The following is a 21,584-nucleotide window of genomic DNA, read 5'->3' on the forward strand; positions in this document are numbered from 1 at the left end:
TGCTGCTTTTTGCAGGGTCACGGAACCAGAACCTATCCAGGGAATTTCCCTCCCGGAGTGTGAGGAACTCTTCGCATCCGCGACCCAGCTCAAATGTCCCTTTGTTTTTATGCTAATGGTTATGGAGAGAAGGTTGAGGTGGTTGTATGGGGACAGTTTAGGAGAAATCAATTGGGAAAAGGGACTTTTTTCATCCACAGCTCGCAGTAGCTTTGAAATATAATGAATTGTATTCAATTTTCATTTGTTATTTTATGTCTGAATGTCTGCTATTGTAGTTTCCTTCAGAAAGTCCTATATGTATAGGTAGATTTGAATACCTGCCTTAGCTAATCAGTGCTTTATTAGTGCTGCACTCCCCATCCTACCCTTTACCAAGCTATACTACCCTATACTACCCATCCTAGCCAATGCACATATGCTAAACTGTCTATACTACCTGATACTACCCTGTACTAACCTATATTACCCAATACTCACCATCATACCCTGTACTAATACGCTATGCTATCCTATATTACTATGATATACTGCCTATACTACCTTATACTACCCTGTACTAAGCTATACTACCCTATAAACCCTATTCTACCCAATGCTACTATGCTATACTGCCTATACTACCCTGTACTAAGTTATACTACCCTATACTCCCCATCTTAACCTACACAATTACCTATACTACCCAATACTACCCTGTACTAAGCTAAACTACCCTACCCTATACTCCTCATCCTACCCTACACTACTATGCTATACTGCCTATGCTACCTTATACTACCCTATTCTAAGCTATACTACCCTATACTTCCCGTCCTACCCTATATTACTATGCTATACTGTCTAGGCCACCTTATAATACCCTGTACTAAGCTATACTACCCTATACTCCCCATCCTACCCTATACTACTATGCTATACTGCCTATACCACATTAGTACTTTGCTGTACTAAGCTATGCTACCCTATAAACCCTATTTTACCCAATACTAACCTGTACTAAGCTATTTTACCCTCTGCTCCCTATCCTTCCCAATAATCCTATGCTATAATGTCTATACTACCCAATACCACCCTGTAATAGGCTATGCTTTTTATATGACCACCCCTACACTCCATATACTTCCCTAGATTCCCTATACTTCCCTAGATTCCCTATACTACTCTATTCTACCCGATGCTACCCTGTACTACCTTTATGCTACTTTGTGCTAGCCTATACTTTCCTATATACACCACACTACAATGTACTAAACTATAATTCCTATATTACCCGGTACTACCCTATACTCCCTATACTATACTAGATTTCACATATTACCCAATGCCACTTTATGCTACCCTGTACTACCATATACTCCATATACTACCCTACTTTACACTGTATTACCCTGTATTACTGCCCAGCACTTTCAATACTATCACATGCTCTCTACACAAACATATGCTGTCTTGTGCTATCCTACACCACCATATACTTTCTAAAAGTCAATATAATACACACTATGTGGACAAAAGTACTGGGACACCTGTTTAATTGTCTGAACAGTCTAGGGAAGGCTTTCTGAGAGATTATGTAGCATTTCTGTTTCTATGCTAATGGTTATGGAGAGATGGTTGTATGGGGACAGTATATGAAAGGTCAATAGGAACAGAACAGATTTTTTTTCACCCGCAGCTTGCTAATGGCTTTGATATAAGATTACAGCCTGGAGGTTCAAATTCATCTGCCTGAGCAGATGGGCTTTGCTGAAGATGCTGCTGCTGTTGCTGCTGCATCTTACTAGATAGAGCTTAGCTACAGTGCCGTGCTCCTCAGAGTTTTGGGGAATTCTGGAGCATATATATATATATATATATATATATATATATATATATATATATATATATATATATATATATATCCTTATATATTTCCCCTGAAACATGATTCTAGCCTTGTAGCTCTGCTCATAACGGCTTGAAAAAGCTGACGTGCAGCGATGTGGACAAAGGCCTTACGCAGGTTTCAGGGCTTGCTGTGAACCTGCTGATTGGTCTGGGGAGGCTTGCCTTTTTTTTTCTAGTCTTAACAGTGTCAATCAAACACTAGCTGCCACAATGCCAAGCCCTGAGACTTTAACAAGAGTGCTTAATGATGAGTGTCTGGACGTGGTGGGAGAAGGAAGGGCTGTAGATTGGCTTTTGTCTCATCTGATCCAATCCCACCATGGCGCCTCTATCACTAGAAAGGTGGCTTTAGTATAACGCTTTGCGGTCTTTGAAGTGAACGGAGATAACTGGGCGTAAACGTTCTCATTTTTTCAGCTTTGAGTTTGGAAATGGACTCCAACTCTTGTCACATCTCCCATTGCAGTGATTTATGGGCGAAGGCCGCTGAAAGCTGGTTTGCACGCATAACCAAATCACCCCTCCCAAAGGCAGATTGAATGAAAACAATAGCCCCTCATACTATTTCAAAGCTATTTATACCAGGCTGATCGTGTTTTTGCTTGGGCTTTTGCTGTTAAATGGATTGTTAACACCGCACAGTGTATTACCTGGTGATTTATTGTGCCTGTAGTGAGGTTGATTTCGCCCGCAGGCCACGCTGGCTTTGTGTTCAGTGGGACTTGCTGACTCCTTTCTTCTTCCTCTCGCTTTTGTCTTCTCACTTTCTGTTTCTGTCCTTTGCGTACAGGTGAATGGAGCCGAGGGAGAAATGTGTTAGCAGCAGAAACACAGCAGGCGACAGAGCTGTGATGTGTTTAGGACAGTGTATGTATGCAGTATGCAGGGTGTTTAAGAATGCCAGCAGCAGTGCTGCTGCACCCATAGCATGCAAGTTTTGCCAATATTATGTTGTTATGTTGTCATTTAATGGTTTTCTATCTACTAAGTGCTTGCAAGTTTTGAAAATGCATGTTAAAAAAATTATAGAAAATGGATTTTTCCAAATAAATGATGGTTTTCAAGAAATACAGAGTACCATGAAATTACATTCACTCATTTACTGTTGTAACTATCGCACCAAACTTTTTCCACTAACACAATACTCCTATACTTCAATATACGACACAAATACTACCTTATGCTTCACCATATAACCTCATACTACCCTATACCTCTCTACACAACCCTATGCTCCACTATACAACCCCATATTACACTATAATACAGTATACTTACTATGCTATGGTACACTATCCTATACCACCCATATGTCCCCTATAATCCTTAATTGCTCTATAAACCCTAAACTACCAAATACTCCTTATATGCCCTACACTACCCAATTCTCTCGACCCTATAAATCTTTACACATCCCTATACTACCCTATACCTGACTATACAACCCTACACTACACTATTCTACCCCTATACTCCATTTATTGCCATATACTACTAAACTATCCCATGCCCTGTATACCTTCCCTATACTTCTTATCTTCAAGACCCTATACTAACCTATGTCCCACTATACAACCCTACACTACCAAATACTCCTTATACGTCCTACAATACCCAAATGTCTCTACCTTATACCTCTGTATGTGAGTCTGTACCACCCTATGTCCAGTATATTCACCCTACACTACACTACACTACCCTATACTCAATTTACTGCTACATACTACTAAACTATACCACCTATACTATGCTTACCTTTCCTTTACCCCATATACGCTCTATAACCCTAAACTACCAAATACTTTTTAAACTCCCTATACTACCAAATTCTCTCTACCCTCTCTACCTCTCTACATGATCCTGTACTACCCTATGTCCACCTATACAAACTATACTTCCCTATACTCCCCTATACTACTCTATACTACTCTGTACTCTCTGTAGTACTTTGTACTACTATTTGTGGGTAGGTGGATATCGGTTTTGCAAATGAACTCTTCGTATACTCACTGTACCTCCTTATACTATCCTATACTATTGAGTATTGAGTAAGTATCAACCCACTGAGTAACATCTGGTCAGCAGTGGTCCTATGGTGGTCCCTTTCTCTTTCTTTTGATGAGTGGGGGAAAGAGAGAAGGGGGATAAAAAATTGCTCATGGGCTACACTCAGTAATTGTAAACCGTCAAAGTGCACACCCCATACTGTGCAGAAGTCTCAGGCCATCTGAGAAATTTATGTAATGCCATTTATCTAAGCCCAGTTTCCCAAAAGCAGTTTAGTGTTTTCGTCATCTTAACTGGTAAAGAGAGAGAGAGTTCAGTGCAGTGCTCAGTACAGCTCGCTTGACCATTTAGGAGTAGTGTTTGTGTTAAAATGCTTTTAGGGAAACCCAATCCTGCCCAGTAAGCATTTAAATACTCACTGCCAAGAAAGAAAAAACATGAAATGCGATTTACAATGTGTTTGTGATGTGATTCCTGCTTCAGGAAGCCCAATATTTGTAGCAAGCTTCAAATACCTGTTCAATCAATCTAATCAGTGCTTAATTAGTTCTGCACTCCCTATACTACACTGTACTAAGCTATACTACCCTACACCAAGCTATACTACCCTGTACTATGCTATACTACCCTACACCAAGCTATACTACCCTGTACTAAGCTATACTACCCTGTACTAAGCTATACTACCCTGTACCGAGCTATACTACCCTGTACCAAGCTATACTATCCTGTACTAAGCTATACTACCCTGTACTAAGCTATACTACCCTGTACTAAGCTATACTACCCTGTACCAAGCTATACTACACTGTACTAAGCTATACTACCCTACACCAAGCTATACTACCCTGTACTATGCTATACTACCCTACACCAAGCTATACTACCCTGTACTAAGCTATACTACCCTGTACTAAGCTATACTACCCTGTACTGAGCTATACTACCTGTACCAAGCTATACTATCCTGTACTAAGCTATACTACCATGTACTAAGCTATACTACCCTGTACTAAGCTATACTACCCTGTACTAAGCTATACTACCCTGGACTAAGCTACACTACCCTGTACCAAGCTATACTACCCTACACCAAGCTGTACTATCCTCTAATAAGCTATACTACCCTGTACCAAGCTATACAACCCTACACCAAGCTATACTACCCTGTACCAAGCTATACCACCCTTTACTAACCTATACTACCCTGTACTAAGCTATACTACCCTACACCAAGCTATACTACCCTGTACTAACCTATACTATCCTGTACTAAGCTATACTACCCTATACCAAGCTATACTACCCTGTACCAAGCTATACCACCCTATACCAAGCTATACCACCCTGTACCAAGCTATACCACCCTGTACCAAGCTATACCACCCTGTATTAACCTATACTACCCTGTACTAAGCTATAGTACCCTACACCAAGCTATACTACCCTGTACCAAGCTATACCACCCTGTACTAACATATACTACCCTGTATTAAGCTATACTATCCTGTACTAAGCTATACTACCCTGTACCAAGCTATACTACACTGTATTAACCTACACTACCCTGTACTAAGCTATAGTACCCTACACCAAGCTATACTACCCTGTACCAAGCTATACCTCCCTGTACTAACCTATACTACCCTGTACTAAGCTATACTACCCTGTACTAAGCTATACTACCCAACACCAAGCTATACTACCCTGTACCAAGCTATACTGCCCTGTACTAAGCTATACTACCCTGTACTAAGCTATACTACCCTGTACTAAGCTATACTACCCTGTACTAAGCTATACTACCCTACACCTAGCTATACTGCCCTGTACTAACCTATACTACCCTGTAACAAGCTATACTGCCCTGTACTAACCTATACTACCCTGTTCTAAGCTATACTACCCTGTACTAAGCTATACTACCCTACACCTAGCTATACTGCCCTGTACTAACCTATACTGCCCTGTACTACCCTATACTCCCCTACTACTACAGGATGCTGTTGGAATTGTACATACAGCTCTGGAAAAAATTAAGAGACCACCTCAGTTTTTAAATAAGTTTCTCTGATTTTGCTATTTATAGGTATATGTTTGAGTACGATATTGATTTCTGAACTCTTCAGAGTTCAGAAATCAATATCGTACTCAAACATATACTGGATAGACACTGGATAGACCTTCATTGCTTCTTCCAAAATCATGCATTTATTATACTTGAGATAAATAATAAATAATAAATAATGAATAACAAAAAGATGCAAAGACAGCAGGTCTGGCTGTGTAGTGCTGGACTGTAAAACCCTACTGGTTTACTGGTATGTTGTTGTAAACTGGATGCTGTCAAGAGTCATGGTTGTCCATTGGTGCTAGGAAGACTTGAAGAGCCCGCCACCCCCCCACCCCCTCCTCCAGTCATGTGGGCCATGTGCTTCAGTGTGATTGCTCATTCCCTACACCTTCCCCACATCACAACAGTGCCAGGTGGTGTGTATGAGTATATTGTGTGATGTCATATATTGTTTTTTTTTAAGCAATAAAACACTTATAATAAGTGTGCTAATATATATTGGTGGTGAGGTAATATTTACAGCACAGCTCAGGAACTGTGCTCTAGTATATGTAGTATATATACTCTAATATATACGAGGTACAATATAAGTACTTTTTTGTACTCAAAGGTACACTCTTCGTAATTGTATCCTCAAAGGTACAAAATAGTGGTCTTTACAGGGTCAGATGTTCCCTCTGAAGTACAAAATCATTCCTAACAGCAATAAGTCCAGATTTGTACCATTTAATCAGCCAAAAAAGTACATTCAGTATTCTGTATCACTGTACTAATAAACAATCTATATTTTAAATGCACATTTTTTTTTTTTTTTAAACAGACATTTTCGGATTATCAAGTTCTTGACACATATTCAGTTGATTAAAATGTTTATAATCTTTATCATTTTTACTGACACAAAAAAACATGGGTACAAAAAGAGCTTTCACGGAAAGGTACTTTTTTGAACCTCAATATAAGGTACAGCCTCAGCGACAAGATTTGTACTCTTTTTAGTACAAATCTGTACTTACTTTTCTGATCTAGTGCTCAGTGAGTGGCAATGGACGCAACAGAGCTTAACAAACCGGCAGTTTACTGTAGGAGGGAGTGTATCTGAGGATGGATGGATGAGCGACTGAAGACTGGAGCGTCTCTCTCTCTCTCTCTCTCTCTCTCTCTCTCTCTGTGTAAAACCCCTTGACTCAGTGCACATTCAGTAGGGATTGATGATTTATTGGCACTTGTGAAGGAACATTTCATTTAGCCGTGTGGGGAGCCGCATTCTCCTATAGGCCAGGCCCGCTCGCACTTCAGATCCGCACCTCCGTCTAGGATTTATGGGGCTCTCTTTATATTGGACTTTCGATTAGAATCCGAGGCACGGGATGAATTCACATGCATGCGTCAACAGAGCCGGATCATTCCCCGAAGAGAGATGCCAGGCAGGCACTTTCGGCGCGGAACATGCGTTGTGGGTAATTTATGATTATGGTTTTTCCCATTTGAATTCACTGGTCCTCTTTACCCCTGCTGTGGATCTTTACATAGATACGCCCGGGAGGGAGCCGTTTAGGTCCGACCGTATTGACGGAATGCATTCGGTGTAAATGTTGTAGGAAATGGGGGTGTAAAACTAGTCAAGCACACGCACTCACCGGTCTAAAAAGCAAAAACAGATCATTACAATGATAATGCGTTTGTAAAACCACTCGGAAGGCATCTGTGAATGATGTGGGTTTCTGCATGTTATCTGCTGTATATACTGTAGGTGTTGTTACCCATTATACATGAGCTGCATTTATACAGTTGTATTTATCGCCTTTACCTCAGGTGACTTTCAGTACATACATTTAAATAATATTACATAGGTAGGCAAATGTAATATTTGAGCCTTGCCCACAGACTCTTTTTGGGGCAAAGTTGGAGCACAGAATTCCACACACTTATATGTAAATTATTCTGGCTTTTTAGAGCCCTCAGTGTAAATTTATAGTCTTTTGAGAATCTTTCAAATGGGCGCTTTTAAAAATCAGTTCCAAAAGCTAGCCATTAGCCAATCACAGTGCAAAAATGTCTATGATCTCTCTTTGAGTCTAAACAACTTTTCAAGCTAAATTTTAAGTTATTACTGGAAAGTTAAAAGTAAACCCGGAGACCTAAAACTAAAGCTACGGATTAACCTGGGAAGCTAAAGCAAAACCTGAAAGCAACGGCTAAATTTGGAGAGCCAAAGCTAAACCTGGAGAGCTAAAGCTAAACCCAGAGACATTAAACCAAAGCCATGGCTAAAGCTGTAGAGCTGAAGCTAAACCTAAAGAGCTAAAGCTAAACATAGATACATAAAACTAAAGCTAAGGCTTAATCCAGAGAACTAAATCTAAACCTGGAGAGCTAAAGCTAAACCTAAAGACATAAAACTAAAGCTAAGGCTTAATCCAGAAAAATAAATCTAAACCTGGAGAGCTAAAGCTAACCCCAGAGCCATAACTGCAGAACTAAAGTTAAACCCAGAAAGGTAAAGCTATAAATGGAGATCAAAAGCTAAACCCAGAAAGCTAAAGCTAAACTTAGAGAGCTAAAGCTAAAGTTAGATATCTAAAACTAAACCCAGAGAGCTAAAGCTAAACTTGATGTCATCCTTGTTATCCATGGTAAAACATGCTTCTAATCTAGTTGATTAAACTGGTAGACTGATAGCTGGTTGAACCGCTTTGTCAGTCATTTTCATGTTCATTTTGCGGTTGACCACAAATCAGTGTCCACAAACATTTGGACATGTAGTTTATCTCTCCGTAACTGTGTGTGAATGTTGGTGACTCCACCCTGAAGCTGCTTGGGTCAGTATTTAGTGAGGATCACAGCATTAGCTCCCCTCAGCAGGTCAGGTGCTGCTCCTTCAGTTGACCACGGGGGACTGTGGTGGGGTTCTGAACCCCCTCCCCACAGGTACAGGTCCACTGCAGCACTTGACCCCCCTCTCACTTTGCCACCAGCCTAGACGCCTCTGCTTCCAATTGCCGGGTGCATAGCCGGCATTCCAAACCTGTCAGAAGGGAGGAGGGGTCATCGCTGGCTCTGACAGATCCGCGGTCAGCGATGATAGGGGGAGTCGCCTGGGATTCACTCTCACGCCTTTCATGTGGGCCGGCGGCTTGACATTTGTCAGATGACCCCTGAAACCGTGTCTTCTAGTGAACTGGCTCTTTAATAACCTTCCTTTAGATTTGGGAACGTGCGAGCGGCAATGCTGGGGTGCAAGCGCATTTTCTTTTCGTTTCTTTTAGAAATTCCACAAGAGTTTGCACGAGTTTGCACTGTGTACACAATGTTTCTTGGGTGTTGGAGTAGGATCTATAAGACGTATTGCGTATAGGAGCCTATCTGGCGTGCCAGAGGGCACGGACCCGGGCTGGATTTGAAAAGACGATGTCAGCACTTGGAGAGACGGCTGGAGTTTGAAGGTAAAGTGGGGTTACGGACTATTCGGCAGAGGTCACGCTCAAATGGTTTCACATGGTTAAATGAAACTGAGTCAATATTCACCAGAAGGGCAAACTAGAACTTTCTCATAGGTATGATTACTTTTCCCTGACAGCTAAATCGCCGCTCTCTGTTGACTCGCGCAATTATCAGCTTTTATTACAAACACTACTTAACTCTTTTGCTGCTTTCGCTGATGCGTTCCGACCGCCGACATGTTTCGAAGGGTATCCTTTACCTCGTTGAATACGGCGTGACACCGTTTGGGAGGCTTATGAAAGCACAAGCCTTGTGGAGCTTGAGTTGAGTTGCTTTGCTTTTCCTGTGGTCACTGGGGATGGGAAAGCTCTTGAGAAGGCCCTACCCTGATTTCTTCATCCACATTCCTGCATTGAAAGGGAGCACAAAGGAGAGCCCTGAGAAATGCCAGACAAAAGTCCACATAGACACACACAGTTAACCTTCTCATTCAAATCAGCCAATCCATCCACATTCATCTAGGGAACAATAGCAGCTGAAACATTTTTTTTTGGTGCGTTCTCCTTTTTGAACTGTTCCTACAGGTCACATTTTTTTTTTTTTGGCTTGAGAATCTTCAGTTGCATGCACCTATTCGATGGAATGAATTTATGAGCTTTCCTGTTAGCTTTCCCAGAGATCTAGAAGTAAATCTAGAATTATGAGCATAACATCAGAATCAGCATAAGTAACAAGCATTTAGCATTTTAGCATTTGATCGTTAAGCTGCTAACAGCTAAATGCTGTTTCCTGTGAAAGAGAAGCTGTAGATATAATCGCCTCGGACCCAAAAAAGGATAAGAATGCAGATATATTTCTCTTTGTTGTCACTTCAAGAACGTTCTGCCCTACAAAAAAAAGGGACGAAAAAAGAAACATAAAGGGAACAATGGTGAGGTTGCTAGGCTGCAAACGCTCCCAGAAAAGCAATCTTGTTTTGTTTTGCGGCTTTTGCCTCTTTGTAGAGAATGCGTCTTTGAGATGATCCTCTGTGTGGATGTCTGTCTGCCCTCTTTTGAGGTGGAGCAGGGTGTGTGTGTGTGTGTACGTTGGGGAGGGGGAGGTTCCGGTGTGTGTAGTGCCTGGGGACTGGGGACTGGGGGTCCGTGAGCTGTCAGCGTGCCTGTTTGCCCCCAGGGTGAGGAAGGCCCCCTGTGGTTCGGACTCTATAGCGGAATGCGCCTCCTGAAGAGAAACTCCAAAGCCCAGGAGTGACAAGCTCACGGCAGGAATGTTGGGGTCAGGCTCATCTCAGAAAGCCCCCCAACCCCTCTAATAGTTGCTGCACTGTCCTCCACTCTCTTTTACGCCCCCTGTGCCCAATTGTACAGTCGGTTTCCCCCTCATTCTCTATTTGCACACACTCACCGGGGAGTCTCACTTCGGGGATGCTCACAGCCGAGCGACACCAGACTGGCTATTCTTTAGTGCAATATAGTTGCAATCCCTTGATGCAGTGGGGCACTGGGGTGATGTCATTGTGGATTCTTCTTCGGATGCTTCTGGTCTTAAAAGTGTTCAGTCTTAAAAGTCTTCAAAAGGCTGATTGATGAATTGAACAGGTGTCATCAACATGACAGGTTAAGAATCGGTAACACTTTCTATTAATCAGGTATCTATAAAGCATTATAAATGCATTCATGAAGCTTCATAAACCATTCATAATGCTTTATAACACTTGACATAAGCTTTTCTAAGTATACATAAATGTTTATAATCTCAAACATAAAACATTATTACACCACAGTATAAATGATCTTATAAATGATAAGTGATCTTTGATTTTCAAGAGACACTGACATGGTTACATCCAATGATTCATCTAGCATTGACAGATAATATACTGTAGCACATGTTATCTATTGAAGTAAAGATCCCTCAGTCTAATCCAAACACTCCTAACCTTCCTTGTTTGGTGAAGTGAGGTGGATATGATAAATCCAAATGATCTTTAAATGTTTGGAAGTGCTGCAGGAAAAAAACCCAGCTTTACTTCCTGCCATCTTGGCCTTGCGTTTAAAGGCAGCGCTTCATACAGCAGGGACGGATGTTGGAGGCAAGGGCAGGGGCAGGGTGTCAGGACGGCAGGGCCAGGGCAGCGGAGGCAGGGCGGTGGAGGCAGGCCGCTCGGCGCAGTGTTTATTGTAATCAAAGCTCAAAGGGGGAACTGAGAGGTTAGCTTTAAAAGCAACTTTGTTTCTTATGGCCGCTGCTCCAGCGTGGGCCCCGAGGGGTGGCGGGGGGTTAGTGGTAAAGGGAAGGCGAGAGGAAGAGCCTGCCAGCCGCCCCGGCTTAAGTCGCCCTCCTGCATTTCAGCCCCGTGTCTGGGGCGGAAAGAAAGCCGAGGGCTAATATTATGCATCACCCGGGGCAACTGGTCCAAATCATCACTTTCAATTTCGGCGTTTGGAGAGCACGGTCCAGTGGTGGCGCAAGAAAGGGCCCTAATCTGGAAGGTGGAATGGGGCGGTTATTACATCCCCCCGTTTACCCTCCTCTCCTCCTTTCCTGTCCTCTATTCTCCAATTTGCTTCTGCTTCGTTCAGAAGAAGAAGAAGTTGCTGGAAGTGGGACAAACAGGCTTACATGGAGTCCAGGGGGAGACTCATTATTTCACTTAGAACTATGAAAAATTATTTAGTAGCTGCTGTAAAAAAAAGAAAGGCTCAGTCATGTAAACCTGTATAACCTATAGAAATACTGTAAAAATAAAGGTGCTACAAAGTGTTTTTTGAGTGATGCCGTTAAAGAAGTATCTTAGGTCCAATTAAGAAAGTTTGTTTTTGAGAAAAGTCCTGATATAAAGCTAAAGACTTCAGATGAGTGCTGAGAAGTATGACCTTAATTTAATATCACAATAAATTGGACATTTTACCTCAATTCCGATAAGTATATTTACTACATATCATTACATTACATTTGGCAGACGCTTTTGTCCAAAGCGACTTACAATAGTCAAGTACAATAGTAATAGACGTTGAAGGTAAAACATTTTTAGATAGGGCTTAAAGGAGGTCAAAGGCAAATAAGGGGATAGAAAATTGTAGAAAAGTGAAGGAGGGGAAGAAGGAAATGAGGTTAGAAGTAGTTAGTTTGTTAGAGGTGTTAGGACAGTAAGTGCTCTTTGAAGAGCTCTGTCTTCAGGAGTTTATTAAAGATAGCGAGAGATTCTCCTGATCTGGTAGTGGAAGGTAGTTTGTTCCACTATTGGGGAACTCTGTATGAGAACAGTCTGGATTGCTTTGTGTGAATGTTTGTTTGGCAAAGTGAGGCGATGTTCATTGGAGGAGCGCAGCGGCCGGGAGGTAGCGTAAGCCTTCAGGAGCGAGTGCAGGTAGGAAGGAGCTGTTCTGACATCACCTTGTAGGCGATTGTAAGAGTTTTGAATTTGATGCGAGCATCAACTGGTAGCCAGTAGAGCTCAATGAGCAGCGGCGTGACATGTGCCCGTTTTGGCTGGTTGAAGACCAGACGTGCTGCTGCATTCTGGATCATTTGGAGTGGTTTTACTACGCAGGCCGGGAGGCCAGTAAGCAGGGCATTGCAGTAGTCGAGTAGGAGTTGGGTGGCCTGTTGCGTCAGAAACGGTCTAATTTTTCTGATGTTATAAAGCGCGAAGCGGCAGGATTGAGCAACTGAGGCCACATGGTGCGTGAAGGAGAGCTGGTCATCAAACATAACACCCAGGTTCCTAGCAACCTTTGTCGGTGAGAGAGAGAGAGTCGATGCTTATAGAGAAGTTGTGTTGAAAAGATGGTTTTGCTGAAGTTCAGTCTTTGAGAGATTTAATTGAAGGTGATGCTCCTTCATCCATGAGGATATGTCAGAGAGACACGACGATATCCGTGCAGAGATTGAGTTATCTTCAGGTGAGAACGACAGGTATAGCTGGGTGTCATCAGCAAAGCAATGATAGGAAAATCCATGTGAGCGGATAACCTGACCAAGAGAGGCGGTGTATATTGAGAAGAGAAGGGGACCCAGTACCGAACCCTGGGGAACCCCATATCACACAGGTCAGGACTGCAGGCAACTGTAGCCTTGGTTTTTGCAGCCATGCCGATAGTGTAATGTGTGCAGAACGTAAAATGAAATGAATGGCAGTGAATGTGACAAAGTGCTTATTCTTATATCTCACGTTCTCTTTCTGTTTATTCCCTCCCTCTCTCTCTCTCTCTCTCTCTACTCCGACCTCTCTTCTTCCACAGTACCTCCGAGGGAACCGCAGGTGACATGCCGATCCAACACGTACCCCAAGGGCTTCTACTGCAGTTGGCACCTTCCGCATGCCACCTACATCCCCACAGAGTTCGAAGTCGACGTCCGGTAAGAGGTTTTGACACTTGTCTGCATGCATCTCAAACCTCTCCATCACTCCCTCTTTCTCCCTCTTTTCTCATTCTTACCCTTACTTTTACTCACTCACTCACTCACTTTCTATTACACTTCATCTCTCAATACCTTATTGTCTCTCACCATGGTAATCTCTGCTATTGTTCTTTCTTTTTTGCATGCTTTTTATTGTCTCTTACTTAATCACTCACTCGCTATTATTCTTTTCTTACAGCTTCCTACCTCTTTTTATATCAGCCTCTTTTTTAATTTCTTTCATTTTTTCTTTTCTGTTCTATCTCCGTTTTCTATATCCTTCTATCTGTCTTAAAAAGAGAAAAGGCTGATAAAAGAATGATTGAAGCCTTTCTTTCTTCTTTCTTTCGTTTATTTTTTTTCTGTTTCCCTCTTCCCTCTTCCCTTGTTTTTTTTATCCTTTTGTCTATTCTTCAGATTTCTCTCTTTCTTTCCTACTTTCTTTTTCTCTCCCTCATTTTTACTGTCTGTCTCCCCCTTTCTGCATGTATCTCAATCCTCTCCATCTGTCTTTCTCCCTCCCTCACTCACTTACTCACTCACTTTCTATTACAATCTATCTCTTAATTCCATTCTCTCTCTCCGTAATCTTTTGTTTACTTTCTGTCTGTCTACCTTTCTCTTTTTTCTCTCTTTCGCTCACTTTCTCCTCCTATCACTATTTTCTATTGCCTGTCTCTTTGCACTTTTAATCTCCATCTCTCTTTCTTTTCTACTTACATTCTTTCTCTCTTTTTGCTGTCTATCTCCCCCTTTGGGCATGTATCTCTAACTTATCCATCTCTTTCTTTCTCCCTTTTTTCTTATTCTCTTTGTCTGTTACTATCTCTCACTCTCTCACTCGCTCTATATTATACTTTATCTCTCAATGCCTTCCTCTCTCATCCTGCCCATCTATGCTTTCTTTCTCTCTTTCTTTCTTACTCTTCTGTTCTTTCTGCCATTTATATCTTTCTATCTTAGAAAGAAGAAAGAGGATAGAAACATCTCTTTTCTTTTCTTTTCTCTTTTCTTTCTTTAGATCTTTCTTTTTTCCTTTCTCTCTTCCCTTGTCTTTTTCTCAGCATTTTTTTTATTTCTTATTTGCTGTTCTTTATTGCTTACTTTTTGTCTGTCTACCTTTCTCTCTCCCTCGATCGCTATTCCTATTGGCTGTCTCTTTGCACTTTCAATCTCCATTTTCTCTCTCTCTCTCTCTCTCTCTCTCTCTCTCAGTGCTGTTAGAAAGGTCTGAATCAGTGATCTATACAGTACGGCTCTCTGTGGCCGGAGCTGATTAGGGCTGTCTAGCTCTGCAGGAGCTGTGGGCAGCAGGAATGGACTCTCAACCTAAAGTCCCCACTGAATTCTCTCAGACACGGACCAGAGCTCTTTCTCTCTCTCTCTCTCTCTCTCTCTCTCTCTCACTCTCTCTCTTTCACTGTCTTTCACTCTTTCACAGTCTGACTTTTTCTCTCTCTCTCTCTCTCTTTCTCTCTCTACGAGAAGCCTGGAGAAAGTGTAGGGAGGAGGAGAGAAGGAAACACTTGTTCTTAATTACTCAAACCGACGCAATTTGGTGTAAGCCTCACACGGAGCTCCAGAGAGACGTCCTAGATGTCATGGTATCACGTCGCGCCCGGAGCTCTTTCCCGATCGTTTTTTAAGAGCTCAACCAGATCACAAATGTCAGTAGGCAATTTCGCAGCAGGCAGCTCCTCATTAATTTTCTACGGCCAATATGTCACATTTGAATAATCATTTCTCTTCATGCGCTCCCTTCTGGAATATCCCGGTGCAGCCTTAAACTCACGGCTTTAAAAACCGGCCTTAATTAGCTGACAATGACCTTTATTAACCCTTAGTATCAACAAATGAGAAAGTAATTAATAAGGCATTAGTAACGGGTATAGGCCATAGTTTGACTCATTAACGCTCTGTATGAGTTTGAATTGAACATATGGAGAAAACTGTAATGTAAGCACACGTCAGAACTCAGCATGTCCTTCACCACTGGAGATCAAACATTTTGTCATCTTACTTCAGGGCCAGGAAATGATATCAGAAAAAGTGTAAAGACACTCTGGGCACCCAGACGTGTGGCCATATGGCACCCTGGGGGCGAGCTCCTGGCGTTCTCCAACTCAGCAGATCTATTCCTGTCTCCAGCTCCACAGCAAAACCTCCCATTGGTGCAGAATGAGCTGAGGCTTAATTGAGCAGCCTGCAGAGCAGTGAGGAGAAATTGAGGAATGTTGAAGATGGCCCTGCATATTAATGTGAATATTGTTCATATTAAAATGCATGAAGAGGAACAGACCAGAATTAATAAATTAAACTAAACTTAAAAATATGTCTGTTTTCAAGTTAAAAGATATGAGCTGAACAGGACTAGGATAGCAACATAAGCTGAGCTAATTACTGAGATATTATTTGTTTGTTTACCAAAAATTGTGCCGCACCCTGCTGAGGTACGATTACAAATGTAAAAGCACTGCTGACGTACGTAAATGTGTGACTAGAATTTCACTGCTGAGGTAAATTCATGATTAGAATAGCACTGCTGAGGTAAATTCATAATTAGAATAGCACTGCTGAGGTAAATTCATGATTAAAAAGACACTGCTGAGGTAAATGTGTGACTTTAATGCCACTGTTGAGGTAAATACATGATTGGAATAGCACTGCTAAGGTAAATTCATGATTGGAATAGCAATGATGAGGTAAATGTGTGACGAGGATGGCAGCGCTGAATTAAATTCATGATTAGAATTGCACTGCTGCATTAAATTCATCATTAGAATGGCAGTGCTGAAGTAAATTTGTGACTACAATGGAACTGCTGAGGTAAATCCATGATTAGAATAGCACCTCTGAAGTAAATTTATGAAAAAATAGTCACTCCCAAGGTAAATGTGTGACTACAGTGGCACTACTGAGGTAAATTCATGATTAGAATAAGAGTGCTGAGGTAAATTAATGATTAAATTGTCACTGCTGAGGTAAATTCATAATTAGAATAGCAGTGCTGAGGTAAATTAATGATTAAATGGTCCCTGCTGAGGTAAATTCATAATTAGATTAGCACTGCAAAGGTAAATGTGTAACTAGAATATCACTTCTGAGGTAGATTTATGATAAACAGGTCACTGCTGAGGTAAATGTGTGACTAGAATGTCATTGCTGAGATGAATTTATGAGTAGAATTGTACTGCTGAGGTTGATTTATGATTAAAGGATCACTGCTGAGGTACATGTGTTACCAGAATGGCACTGCAGAGGTAAATTCATGATTAGAATAGCACTGCTGAGGTAAATGTGTGACCACAATGGCACTGCTGAGGTAAATTCAAGTTTATGATATCACTGATGAGGTAAATATATTATTAATTGCTGGTATGTCTGCTGGGATATAGAAAGTGTTCAATAAATATTTTAAAAAGTAGTTCTTAATTGCATTTTAATGATTTATTTGTTAGAAAATGACCAAAATAATGTAAACCTGTGAGAAAAGAAACGTTAATAGTATTCAGCCAAATGTTTATTTTTGTTCAGTTTTGGTTTTAGCCAAAAAATCTTAAGACTTAAACCCCAAGACTAATTTGTACTTGCAGGATGAGGAATGTAAATGTGGGACCAATTATGAGTCCTTGATCCTCCTATTAAATGGTTAACATGCCCGTATACTCTTTCACGCTCAGCAAGTCACATTTTATTTCTTCTCTTTTCTTTTTTTGTTTCATTCTCTGTTCAGACACAACCAGAAGCCTCTGGAAGTGAAGCGAGATGAGGTCCATAAGAACCGCTGCCACGTGAAGTTTCCAGAACTGTTCTCCAGTTTTCCCTACCGAGTCAACGTAACAGCAATCAACGCACTGGGCAGTGCATCTGCAGACCACAGCTTTGAGGAGTCCTCCATGGGTACTTCTATTATTCATGTTTTTCTTCATGTTCAGACACTCCAGAGGATCAGTCTCTTTATACTCTGGTCCTGTACATTTTACTTGTTTTCCCCTCTGTAATACTTCACACACTTCAACCCAGCAATGGCTTATTGATGAGCTGATTGGTTCAGTCTGTGATTAGTCAGTGACTTTTAACTTTACATTAAAGGAGGTTATACTAAATTGTATATATATATATATATATATTTTTTTTTTTATCCCGCTTTTCTCCCCAATTAAGCTAATTAATGCCAATTACCTCACCCACTTAGCTCACCCACACTGTCAAAAAAGTGGACAAAAAAATACATAAATGTAATTTTCCGGCAACAGGGAGTGCCAGAAAATGTCTGTAAAAACACATTTAAAATAGATATAAACCGTAAAACCGTCTTTTATTTACTATGATTAGTAAATAAAGTAAGAAAAGAAAGTACTTCTTTTGTGACTCTTCCATGCTAGTGAAGATCATTGCTCTTCACTACTTTCACTACTTCATTACTGAACAGCTCATTCCCAGCTCAACCCAGACAAAACAAGACCCCTTTATAAAACAAAACCCGAGAGCAGACGCAACAAACCTCCGTAAAACGACCTGTGTGATGGTAAACACACTGTTCTCCCACTTCATTTGCAGCGCCACAGTTCACACAGTCTACATAGTTCTGTCCCACCAGCATAGGTCAGCCCTGAAAATAGACATTAAACACGTTCAAATACGACACAAAGGACGCTGTTGTGAGGAATCCGCAGAGCAGCTCCAATCAACACAAACAGTTCTGCTTTATACACAACCCGCTCCGGCCGGCCGGCAGCTGCCGAGAGAGAGCGCCGCTATCTACGGCAAACCATGAGAATTACTCAAATCATGTTTGGCATCTCGAGCCGCATTTCATGCTCAGTCTGAGAATAGCCCTATAATCATTTACTGGAGGAATGGGGGGGTGAGGGAGTGGAAGTGGCCGAAACATCTGGCTCTTATTGTCAGGCACACACAAACACACACACACACACACACATACTTCGCACACATCTGGGAATGGCTGGAATTTTCGGTAACACTTACTAAGAATCCTGTATTCAAAATGCATTGTAATTGCGTTCATAATGCATTATGTAGCATACATAATTCCCTATAATGGCTGTCGTAAGCTTGTAATAGTGACATACTTAAAATGTTATATACCGTATCTTACAGTTACAGAAGGCACACTAAATAATAAGGAGTCCTATCAATGAACGGGTTTATTTCAATACATAAGGCGCACTAGATAATAAGGCATACTTTCAATGAACGGGTTTATTTCAATACATAAGGCGTACCAGATTATAAGGCATACTTTCAATGAATGGGTTTATTTCAATACATAAGGCGCACCAGATTATAAGGCATACTTTCAATGAACGGGTTTATTTCAATACATAAGGCGCACTAGATTATAAGGCATACTTTCAATGAACGGGTTTATTTCAATACATAAGGCGCACTAGATTATAAGGCATACTTTCAATGAACGGGTTTATTTCAATACATAAGGCGCACCAGATTATAAGGCATACTTTCAATGAACGGGTTTATTTCAATACATAAGGCGCACTAGATTATAAGGCATACTTTCAATGAACGGGTTTATTTCAATACATAAGGCGCACCAGATTATAAGGCATACTTTCAATGAACGGGTTTATTTCAATACATAAGGCACACCAGATTATAAGGCAAGTCAAACTTTATTTAACTCATTAAACAATAACTATCGTAATCTCTGCACAAGACACGTCTCGATACATATTGCTATCTTACACCGTGTCTTAGTATTTTTTAATACATTTATAAAGTTCTCAATGCCTCATTTTAAATCTTAGAGCTCACAGAATTCTACCAGTGAAGTGTGGAGCCACTTTAAAATAAGACTACCTTTATAAAGGGTTTATAAATGGTTTAGTTTATTAATGGTGACTAATTAGGTTGTAAATGCCTTAAAAATCATTAATAATCAGTTATAACACATACATAGAAATGTATGTAGACCTGTTGTTTGCCAACTAGTGAACCCACAGCCGCATAACTGATTATTAATGATTTTTAAGGCATTTACAACCTAATTAGTAACCACTAATAAACTAATTGTAAACCATTTATTAACCCTTTATAAAGGTAGTCTTATTTTAAAGTGGTACCGAGCTTGTTAATGGTGATTAAATAAAATAGTGATTTCTTTGCCTGAGCAACACTATGCCCCTATCATTAGCATTGTAAGTCTGTTGGGAGCCTTGGCTAAAAGCGCTGTATTTTAAGAATGCTGGGCGTGAACAGAGGTGAGCTATTCGACAAAAGTTACTAATAAAAGTTATACTTTTTATAATGTTTCACTACAACCCAAGTCCGTTTCACACCGGATTTCTCCTTTAAATCGCTTACTAGTAGTTATTATATTTCCTCATGGGTTTTAATAAACATGCTTATGACAGTTGATATAAGGTGTTATGTATACCACATACAACATAATGCATTATAAATACAGGATTTAATGACTCATAGAGAGTTTCAGTGCGAGAAGGCAGGGAAGGTGTGCTTTTTTTGAGTTGTAAAATAAAAAAAAATAAAAAAAATTCCAATAAAAATGAAAAAAAATGGCGCGGCTCGCAGCACCTAAATGAAGTGTTTACATGCATGGCTACATGCATGCTTGATAGTAATAAAAATGCTAATGCCATCTAGATTACTGGATTAACTGTAGAAATATTTGCCTCCTAGTGATGGGGATGATTTATGGGGGAAAGGAAGTCCCCCGTTTAACTGGGGCACGGCTTCGCGAGGAAAATTTGATTTGATGCGGAAAGTGAGTTATGATTAGCGTACATTTCAGAGTCTATTAGGTAGTATATTGATGAAACAGCGGGGGGTCTTTAGGCACGGAAAACGGTCTGAGGATAGCAAGGAGTGGATTCAGTGGATTGGACTATACAGTAATGTATATACTGTAGCTAATGCCACAATAAAACCTCAATAAACATTTTAGTTCAGAGCATTTCTATTGGTCCATTCACCTTAAAATTTGAACAAAACGTGAAAAACAACATTTATTTAACAATATCGGTTAATCCATTGTGTCACTTGTGGAATACATGGTAATACATCATAGAACATATGAATTACCACCCACAGTGGACAGCAATTGAATAGAATAGAATAGAATAGAATAGAATAGAATGCCTTTATTTTCATTATACACATGTTAAATGAGATTAAAAACCACTCCTTTTTTCAGTGCGAACATACATATAATATAAAGTCTCATTCAAAAATGATAATAGTATAATGTGACAAAGTGCAAAAAGGATCAGTGCATGTGTGAGTTCAGTAAAGTGATTGCTTTTGGGTAAAAATTGTTTTTAAATTGTCCTTGCAATTGCAATGGGCGTTAATGATTGTGACCTGTGGCTTCTGGCTAGAATTGTCCATGCAAACTGACTATCAACTCTGGAAGTAATACAACACGCATTTCCCACCAGACATAGCAAAAGTCATGGGACACTCATTCCTGTACTAGTTCCTGTTCTAAACTCATTAGTCGCAATGCTAAATTCTGAAACTGTTTAAGTTACTAAAATAGATTCCTTATTAGCGTATGTAGAAAATGCACAATTTTCCAAAAGTTTGTGGACACACTTTCTAATGAATGCATTCATCTACTTTATTACTTTGCAATCCAACTGTTGCAAATGCACATACACACCCCGTCTAGTCCCTGTAATGCCAGTATAAGTATTGCCAAGAATCGGAATAGGACCTTCTGGAAAATGGTTAACCTATTAAATAGTTAGCAAATGGCAGGTAA

The 21,584-nt window shown here is 40.6% G+C and overlaps 1 protein-coding gene across 2 annotated transcripts in view; it reads left to right on the forward strand.

The window, feature by feature from the left end:
* cntfr (ciliary neurotrophic factor receptor) overlaps positions 1-21,584 on the forward strand; it is a 331,119-nt gene that overhangs the window by 251,517 nt on the left and 58,018 nt on the right. For both annotated transcript variants that reach the window (XM_007260812.4, XM_049468527.1), the window contains 2 exons: positions 13,660-13,777; positions 17,553-17,719. In XM_007260812.4, the coding sequence (XP_007260874.3) occupies positions 13,660-13,777; positions 17,553-17,719 (285 nt within the window). The remainder of the gene's footprint in view (positions 1-13,659; positions 13,778-17,552; positions 17,720-21,584) is intronic.

The sequence above is a fragment of the Astyanax mexicanus genome, chromosome 20, assembly GCF_023375975.1.
Source record: "Astyanax mexicanus isolate ESR-SI-001 chromosome 20, AstMex3_surface, whole genome shotgun sequence".
In the NCBI taxonomy this organism is placed as follows: domain Eukaryota; kingdom Metazoa; phylum Chordata; class Actinopteri; order Characiformes; family Acestrorhamphidae; genus Astyanax; species Astyanax mexicanus.